This window comes from Pseudorca crassidens, chromosome 7, assembly GCF_039906515.1.
Source record: "Pseudorca crassidens isolate mPseCra1 chromosome 7, mPseCra1.hap1, whole genome shotgun sequence".
In the NCBI taxonomy this organism is placed as follows: domain Eukaryota; kingdom Metazoa; phylum Chordata; class Mammalia; order Artiodactyla; family Delphinidae; genus Pseudorca; species Pseudorca crassidens.
Genome location: NC_090302.1, coordinates 69,972,476 through 69,982,228, shown reverse-complemented (window position 1 = coordinate 69,982,228; position 9,753 = coordinate 69,972,476). Strand labels below are relative to the sequence as shown.

The following is a 9,753-nucleotide window of genomic DNA, read 5'->3' as shown; positions in this document are numbered from 1 at the left end:
AATATGAAGAATAAATTTGGTAAATATAACAATCATCATAGAGAAATAAATTCTAATTATTACAAATTAAAAATAAATTTTCTCCCCATTCAAAAGTATTGTTCCACTTACTGTTGAAGAACAATGTCCTGAGAAGACTCGATGCATTTACAACTGAATCAGAAGAAAAGTCATTGAAGGGAGTGAATATGGACGTGCTAGAGGCCACCTCTAAGCAGAGAAGACTCCATTGTAGAAGATTGGGTCCAGGTCTCCTTTTCCCACTCCTGCGTTCTCTGAGGTTGAACATACAGGGAAAGCACACTCTGATTTTCACGCCTTAACTTCCACTCTCATATTGTCCTGGGCACAGCAGCTGTGGACTTTCTTTTCAGATCGAGCCTGGTCCTTTGGAAGTTCTTCAAAGTCAGGCTGGAGTCCTCATTGCCCAGCAGGGTCTTTTCCTCTCCATCTCCTGCACCAAACTAGTCTCCAGATCTGCCCACTGTTGATCAAGCCCACTGAGGAATTTCAGCTCTTTGTGCTGAAGACGATGGAGAAGTGCTGTATCGTCTCATGGAGAATGAGGCGGCCTGAGCGTTTGGGAACTGGCTGTCAGCCAGCTGGTGCTGATGGAACCTGAAAACCTTCTTGTCCTTCAGGCAGGAAAACAAAGAAGATTCTCCCTGTTAGGGGCAGGACTGTGAGGGTCTCCTGCTTTGGCAGGCTGTGGTTCTGGGCCAGGTGACAGCTAAGGGTGCAGACAGGGCTGGAGAACATCATCCTGGGTGTCCTCAGTGAGGAGGGTGGCAGGCCCCGGTGAGCCTGATGATGCAGGTGTCTGGCTGTGGGAGCCTGTATCCAGCTGCTGTGGGTACCTGCCTGCAAAGGAGATTCTTAAATAAGCCATTTATGGGCAACATAGAATGTCACAACTTCAATTCTTTTATTACACTGGAAATTAAACACATTCCTGGAACATGAAAGAGTATCAATCCAATAGGATGTATTCATCTAAATGAGACCCAAGGTTGAAATAAAAACCTGAGTCTCAATATATCTCTTTTTCAGTTCTAATACGAATACTTAGAGGTTTGACCCTGTACTCTGTTTTGCCACTTCTTAAATTGCACCAAAATACAACTAGCCTCACCTCTCTGCATTCTCCTCTAAAGGGACTCATACATCAGATTTAAATTCTTCCACATTTCTTTACAGGACCATAGCTCACATTTTCTGAAAGTTTACAGATAATGGTGACATAAAAATGAACAGCAAGGGTGAATTCATGCAGTTCTCTTCATTCCGTCACCAGAAATGTTCTAACTGCGTATATATGTGACAATGCGCTTGGCAATGTGGATTCCAGGAAAGTGAGGCAGGGATGGTGACCTCCCTCCAGGGAGCAGGGAGGACAGACTTTAGAGGCAGGATTAGGATGAAGGAAGCACCACGTGCTCAGTGCAGCTGAGGGCCAGTGCTCAGAGCTGATGAAGAGGAGGGCCTGGGAGCAGCAGAAGGCTCCACTCTGACAAAAATCTGGGGCTCCTGAATTTAAATGACATCAGATTTTCATTTCCTCTTTTAAAAAATGGAGACACCGTTAGTTGTGGTCACACAAGACATTGCCGAGATCAAATAAAATAAAGTTTGCAAAGTACAGGCTGAGAATTTGAACAGAGTGAATGATCGAAGGCTTTTGTATTAATATAACAAATGGAAACCTCTAGAGTCCACCCTCAGCCCAGCCAAGAGAAGCTCTGACTACAGGTTCCTTAACACTCAGGGGTCTGCATGTTGAGGCCCCCAAATGCAAACTCTAGGAGAGGGATTGCCTGTAGGCCTGCGAAGGAGTAGAGACCTAGTCTCCACCCTTAGAGCAGTGCCCCGTACATTAAGGAGAGAAATCCCACGGCACCTGAGGCTCTTTGCAGCATCTAAGAAAGTGTTTTGACCTCCTCCCCACAAGAAAAGAAAAAAAAGCCTGCTCTGTGACTAGTATAAATGAGATAAATAGTCCTTTTCCTCACCTTATTTTGTTTCAGACCACCTCTGGTGTTAATTTTTAAGACACAGATTAAATTATACTTTAAAAACAAACACATAACCTCAGAGAAAAAGATCAGATTTGTGGTTACCATAGCCAAGGGGGTGTGAGTTGAGAAAATCAGATGAAGGCAGTCAAAAGGGTTTTTTTTTCCTTTAAAAAAAGACATTAAAAGAATGTTGTAGAGACCAGGAAAATGGTAAGAAATATATATATGGGGGAGAGATGATGAGAATTAAAGCATTCCTAGATTTTCAGCCATGGAACAGCACAATACTCTAATTCAAAAGCTATTTCCTGGGTTAGCATTAGGGCAACGTTAAGCTAGTACTTCTCTTAAGCACGAATGGTAAGAAGGCACCAAATCTACGTCATCAAGATAAAGGATGTTTTAATGCAACATTTTAAAATGAAAATTAATACCAAAATATGCACGAGGAACAAAATATAAAAATTTTAAGTAAAGAAATGAAGCTGACCTCCATTTGCATGGCCCTGACAGTCTTACAAAGTAAGCCTTCATGATGTAAATGAAATCTGGGCAAATTCCACTTAGTGTATAAAATTCCTACTAAAGAAAAATGAAAAAGTCTGACCTGCTAAACGTCCTCAATTGCTTGTACACACCAACTCTTCTTTCTAACCTTATAGTCAAGGTGAGGTCCTGGGAAAGACATTTCAGGAACATGAGTTAAAAATCAGTTAAGACTATCATGGAGTCATTAGAAATTGTCAAACATGGTAATTCCCTCAATTAAAAACAAGCAAAAAAGTAATCTTGACAATATTAATGAATTGGCTTCCATTAAAGATAGAAAAGTAAAACTATATTAAACACATGGGGCTTCGCAGGTGGCGCAGTGGTTAAGAATCCGCCTGCCAACTCAGGGGAAACGGGTTCGAGCCCTGGTCTAGGAAGATCCCACATGCCGTGGAGCAACCAAGTCCATGTGCTGCTACTACTGAGCCTGTGCTCTGGAACCCGCGAGGCACAAATACTGAAGCCTGCGCACTTAGAGCCTGTGCTCCTCAACAAGAGAAGCCACCACAATGAGAAGCCTGCACACCGCAATGAAGACTGAACCCAGCCTAAAATAAATACACCCAGCCTAAAATAAATAAACAAATAATTAATTATATTAAATACTTACTTTAGTAGAAAGACAATATAGTTTAAATAAAGTTTAATAAAATGCTATATTTTAATATGAAAATATATTTTAATAGTCTATGCTTAATATTGAAAATATTTTAACATAAATATATAAAAATATCAAACATTTAAAATATTTAATTTAAATATGATATGAATTAAGTTAAATATAAAATTGATTTTAAAATGTAAAATATAAAAGGCTGTGAGTTTTTTTTAATATTCCTACTTTTCAGATATTCAATACTTTCTCCCTCACTTTAACGCTGTATCCTTGAAAGACTCCATGAAGTCCCAGAGAATCTACAGGGGCGCTCAGCTCCCGCGTCCTCGGCCCCGGTGGTGGCCACGCTCCGACTCACCCCTCAGGGCGTCCCCAACACCGTCCTGTCGTCCCATCGCCGCCGCCGCCTTCCCCTTTCTCTGGGCCTTCGCTGTCTCGCGCCAGAAACCAGCCCGAATCGGAAAAATCGGCTCCCCTTTCTCTGCGGCTGGGAATCGCTCTGATTTCCCACCTCAGACCGCTCAGAAAAAGGCTTCTTTCCCAAAAATTGCCTCGCTCAAGTTTCTGTGAGAAAATAAAGCGCAAAACTCAGGGGAAGCCTGAAAATGCACGGTTCTTGTTCCCAGCCACACAAAAATGTCTGTGGCGAGGCCGCGACAAGGCTTCCTCTTCAACGCTCAGCACCGAGCAAACCAAGGTGTTTCGCGTATGCTGATTATTAAAGCAGCCTCAGTGACTACTTTTCGCCCTGTCTCTCGAGCTGCAGGAGACAGCTGCAGACGGCAAACTCAACAGTCGGCGTTTCCCAAACAAACCCTGCGCCCTCTACCGGCCACCTAGGGAAGGACGCTGTCCACAGTTCCAGGGAAGGAAGCTTCCCACTCATTAATTGTTTGGCGGTGCCCACGCCTCTCCTGGCGGCCGTCTAGTGAATCACCCTTTCTTAATGGCCCAGATCTATTTGCTAGTGGCAGGAGTGCTGCTCTGCTCTATCCCTGCTTACTCTCTTGGCTGGAACTTGCCTAGAAGCCATAGCCAGGAAAACAAGGACGTCTTCCAACATTTGGAACAGTTGCAAAGAATCCCCTCTCAGTGGTGCCTAAAGGACAGAACCGACTTCAAATTTCCTTGGAAAAGAGAGAATATCACCCCAATCCAGGTGACTCAAGGCACCTGTCACCACCATCTGATGCTCCAGCAGATCTTCAACCTCTTCACCACAGAGGACAGCCGTGCTGCCTGGAACAACACCCTCCTCGATAAACTTCTCTCTAGCCTTCATCTGAGGCTGCACCGACTGGAGCAGATGAAAAAAGACAATCTGGATTGTCGAGATTTGGGACGTGCTGCCCGGGAGTATTTCCATGGAATCCATGTCTATCTGAAGGCAAAGGAATACAGCCCCTGTGCCTGGGAGGTTGTCAGAGTGGAAATTAAAAGGTGCCTTTCCCTTATGTAAGAATCCTCAAAGAAATGTCAACAAATACAGAATATTTTTTATACTCGTGACACTTCTCATTCAATTACATTAGTGTTCAAGTCCAAAGCAATCTCGACTTGTGTTTCCTCACAGGCTGAAAAATGTCTGAAAAGAAAATCATGATTTTAAAAAAAGGTTTTGACAGAACACAATCTCTTTTCTTGTATAAATAATTTTCTAACGTAATTTAAAAGATCACTTTAAGTTTTGGGAGAGGTATTTGCTATTTTCAACACATGAAGTATAGAAAGGTTTTTTGGATAGTGTGGTGTTAAAGATATTTGTCAGTTAACTTAATGCTGACTGCTGTAACGGGTAAAGAGAATGCTGTCAGGAATTTGATCATAATAGAATCTTATCTTTCCCTGGTATAAGAACACAAGGCAGGCATTCCTGATCAGATGGATGTTCTAAGTTGCTCTCCAAAGAGTGAGTCGGGGACATGGGTACCCCCTGTTTTGTGGATTTTTCCATCATCAACAGGTGACTGCAAATTTTTCTGCAGTATTTGAGGCTATTCCATTCAGTGGTAAAGGGAAAAAGTCTGGTGCATCACATGGGACGTTTTCAAGGGCCAGGACTATACAGGGCAAGAGCCCTTCTGATCACATTACATGGCCTGGATTTATCCTCGTGGAAATCTCACTGCAAAGAAGTTGGGAAATTATTGGATGATTAATAGACGAGGAGACAAGTTCAGTGCATAAGACCACTTTTCATCTTTACACTATTTGTCCTAATGAAGTTCTGGGTGGGGTGGAGGGGAACAACTAATGTTCTTGCTTGCACACACTTCATTAAAAAACAATCTGACCCACAGAGAAAGAGAAATATCATTTATATGTGGAATCTAAAAAAAAGGATACAAATGAACTTAGTTACAATACAGAAACGGTCCAGTTCTGGTGAAAGCCTGCTTCAGGTCTCACACTGCAGAGTTCTCCTTGTATCATCATACAGCAGGAGAGGGAGGCATTTATCTCTGACCTCGTTGATAAGGGCACTAATTCCATCGTGAGGCCTCCATCTTCACACCCTAATCAAGTCCCAAAGGGCCCGCCACCTGATACCATCACTTTGGGGGTTAGGACTTCCAAATATGAATTTTGTGGGGACGGAAACATTCAGACCAGAAAGGGCATTGAAGGCTACATGTCTTGGCATCCAGAAGAGAGAATATATTCATGTAAATAAAGAAGAATGAGCCATTTACCAGGCCAAAAGAGCAGACCGAGGACTCAGAATCCAAACTCTTGATTTCCAACCTGCAGTAATGCTTTAATTATTATGTGTCAAAATTTGGAAATCAAACTGAAATGGACCCCATCGTCCCTTGAAAGGGAATGAAGACACAGGAGGAAAAGGATCATTCATCAGTCTTTGTGAGGAGTCTCCAAAGAATCTCAGGATATAGGTAGTCATTGCCACATCCGTAAAGACCCACCGAAGAGTAACGTGGTTAATTGTCTGGTCGCTGTGACCTGTGTGAATCAGGGAGACTTTGAGTTCAGATACATGGCTCTGTATGTGACATCAAGCTGGTTATTTTCTGTCATGACCTAGTAGAGGACAAATTAGCGACGAGGCCATCCTCCTGAGTTTAATAGAGTGCCGGGCAACGGCTGAAAATTGTGCTGCTCTTACAACTTGAATCCCCAGAGCCATAGGCACCTTAAAGGAAAGAGAATCCTAGTGGTTTTAGCAACAAACTCAGTAGGCATGGCTGATACCAGTAGGAGTAGAGTGGGAATACCAGCCACTGTCTATTATAATCCCAGCAAATACGACCGTGATAAAGGAAAATAGCTTGGTCATTCGTAACTGCCTTCCAGTGGGAGGAGACCATCTGAGAAACTGCTTTCGTTAAAAGTACCTGTTCGGGCTTCCCTGGTGGCGCAGTGGTTGAGAGTCCGCCTGCCGATGCAGGGGACACGGGTTCGTGCCCCGGTCTGGGAAGATCCCTCATGCCGCAGAGCGGCTGGGCCCGTGAGCCATGGCCGCTGAGCCTGCGTGTCCGGAGCCTGTGCTCCGCAATGTGAGAGGCCAAAACAGTGAGAGGCCCACGTACCGCAAAAAAAAAAAAAAAAAAAGAAAAAATTACCTGTTGCGTGATTACACTGGGCCTGGTGCCGAGGATACCACAGAGAATACGACAGAGTCCAGTTGCTACAGAGCTGATTTGCCACAGAGAGTCACATACCTATTATTTATTGAAAGATCGGTATTAGAGGGGGCTGAGGCCACAGAACATCCACTGCAAAATAAAAGAATTCATGATCAGAGTTGAAAGTGAATTCTTTCCATGATACCAATCAACATTTATCCAGTTCTCAATTAATTACAAAGATGGTTTTCTTTTGTTTGAAAAGAATAGGCTTGGATTGGAACCTCTGACAGTCCTTTGGGGAATCTGAAATTCAATGCAAAAATACAGAGAAAGATTCAAATCGATGATGATTCCTAAATCATCTGGGAGCAGATCGCTCCCACGGGTACAAACAGTAGTCGTTAGGGGTGCGAACAAATCTTAACTACTACAATGGTGGGTGGCACTCCAAAGCTCAACCCTATCCAACCCTATCCTTTGTATTCATTTTTCTCTTTGGGTTTTCTTGTGTATGAGACGAGAGGCATTGACATTGAGTGCATGGAAGATACACAATATGCAGGATCAGTGCTACAAGCCATGGTGCTTGATGTTTCATTACAGGACTTTCTCTCCATCATATGATTGAACTCAAAGTCATAATGTGAGAGGTGCCCTCTGCTTACTTACGAGCTGTCCTTGTCTGTCTTGTGGATTTTGCTTATGTTTGAGCCTCAGTGTGATGTGGGCATCGGGAATTAAGCACAAATAGGTTGTATTTTATTATTTAATTCTAAAAAAGTTATCTAGGAGATCAATAATTACGTCTAGTCCTAAAGAGAAAAAGTTGTTGACAATATCTAGAGGAATATCTAGCAGCTAGCGAAGTAAGAAATCATTTTATGATATGAATCAAAACTCAGAATTACTTAAAAATAAATGTTAAGAAAATCATTTAAATTTTCAATGGTTTTAGCAGTTTTGATAGATTTTAAAATATATCTATACATTGGTATTCTTACGAAGTATTTGTATAAATTTTTATTGAATATGTAGTTTGATACATTCCTATTTATTAAGTAAATGTATTACATTAAAAGTCATTCTGCACACTTAACCAAAATGTTAAATTAATTGCAGTAGCTTTTACAGCTAATTTTTAGCCTAAATATTTTTGTCATACTCACCACTGCTTTGAATAAAAAGAAAAAACTTTTCACTTTCTTTTTCTATTTATAAAGTAGAGATACGCATGGAGTACATACTGATGTACCCAGTATATCTGTGTATCAAAATTTCATAGGGGGGCCATATGGAAAAAAAATATCTAGAAAGGTTCTGTGGGCAGGAGAAGGGGAGGCAAGGATGAAAAACAGTGGTTGAGAAACGCTGCCCTAACCTGTCTGGAGAGTGCAAAATGAAAAGCAAAAACAGAAGTAGAAAGTAAGAGGGAACATTCAGAAAATGGAAACCAATTCGCTCCCATTTAAGACCCAGGCTTGAAGGAAGGTCTTCAGAGAACCTAGAGAGCAGAGTTCACAGAGACCCCACCTCAGCCAGGCCAGCAGCATCTGCAGGGTCCCCGATGGCCCCAACCTTGTCCTTACTCCTGGCCCTGGTGCTGCTCAGCTGCCACTCCAACTGCTCTCTGGGCTGCGACCTGCCTCAGACCCACAGCCTGGCTAACACGAGGGCCCTGATGCTCCTGCGACAGATGAGGAGAATCTCCCCCTTCTCCTGCCTGAAGGACAGAAATGACTTTGGATTCCCCCAGGAGGCGTTTGGAGGCAACCAGTTCCAGAAGGCTCAAGCCATCGCTGTCGTCCATGAGATGATCCAGCAGACCTTCCAGCTCTTCAGCACAGAGGGCTCGGCTGCTGCTTGGGATGAGACCCTCCTGGACAAGTTCTGCACTGCACTTTATCAGCAGCTCACTGACCTGCAAGCCTGTCTGATGCAGGAGGCGGGGCTGGAAGGGACTCCCCTGCTGAAGGAGGACTCCATCCTGGCTGTGAGGAAATACTTCCACAGAATCACTGTCTATCTGCAAGAGAAGAAGTACAGCCCTTGTGCCTGGGAGATTGTCAGAGCAGAAGTCATGAGATCCTTCTCTTCATCAACGAACTTGTAAGAAAGACTCAGGAGGAAGGAATGACACACACCTCGTTCAACCTGAGAAATGATTCTCACTAACAAGACCACACTTCCACCTGTGCTGCCATGTCAAAGACTCTCATTTCTGCTCTCATCATGCCCTGAATTGAATGAATTTGTCAAGTGTTTTCAGGAATATTAAGCAACATGATGTTCTACTCTACAGGCACTCGTCCCTCATAGATGCCCATGCTGATCTATCTACTTACTTATCTACTTAAATATTTATTTATCTACTTTAATATTTATTTCACTATTTATAAAGATTTAAATTATTTTTATTTACATAATATTATGTGCATGTATACATTGTGGTTAAGAGAATAAATATATACTTTGTATTAACTCAGTTTAGGAGTTTTCTTTGTTCATTAAATTCTTACTAGAGAAAACTTCCTGTTTTGTTTTTTTTCTTTAAAAAAGAAACACCAAGGGGCTTCCCTGGTGGCGCAGTGGTTGAGAGTCCGCCTGCCAATGCAGGGGACACAGGTTCGTGCCCCGGTCTGGGAAGATCCCACATGGTACGGAGCGGCTGGGCCCGTGAGCCATGGCCGCTGAGCCTGCGCGTCCGGAGCCTGTGCTCCGCAATGGGAGAGGCCCGCGTACCACTAAAAAAAAAAAAAAGAGAAAGAAACACCAAGCCTGAATGTGCAACCTGATGAAAGAATGTATGTTACAATTCCTTGACCCATCATTACGATTTTCACGTTAGAAATAAAAATAGACTGCTTCTAGCCAGGTCGTGGGTTGCCCTCAGGACCTAGAGGTGAACATAACTAATCCAATTCTGCTTTGGGTAACTTTGATTTTTTTTTTAAAGGAAAGTAACCTAAAAACAATAATCAGGTAA

The 9,753-nt window shown here is 42.8% G+C and overlaps 2 protein-coding genes and 1 long non-coding RNA gene across 3 annotated transcripts; 2 read left to right on the top strand and 1 right to left on the bottom strand.

Annotated features, from left to right (window-relative positions):
• The first annotated feature begins 4,129 nt into the window (after positions 1 to 4,129).
• LOC137227881 (interferon alpha-13-like) lies at positions 4,130 to 4,642 on the top strand. The gene has a single exon (XM_067744507.1). The coding sequence runs from the start codon at positions 4,130 to 4,132 to the stop codon at positions 4,640 to 4,642; it is 513 nt and encodes a 170-aa protein (XP_067600608.1).
• Positions 4,643 to 5,485: 843 nt separating this feature from the next.
• Positions 5,486 to 7,229, bottom strand: LOC137227883 (uncharacterized). The gene is made up of 2 exons (XR_010945040.1): positions 6,765 to 7,229; positions 5,486 to 6,144 (listed from the first exon to the last, which is right to left on the bottom strand). It is a non-coding gene; the product is annotated as an uncharacterized lncRNA (long non-coding RNA).
• A 1,105-nt stretch (positions 7,230 to 8,334) lies between these two features.
• LOC137227880 (interferon alpha-4-like) lies at positions 8,335 to 8,880 on the top strand. Its single transcript, XM_067744506.1, has one exon. It carries the CDS (start codon positions 8,335 to 8,337, stop codon positions 8,878 to 8,880), a length of 546 nt encoding a protein of 181 aa, XP_067600607.1.
• Positions 8,881 to 9,753: the final 873 nt, after the last annotated feature.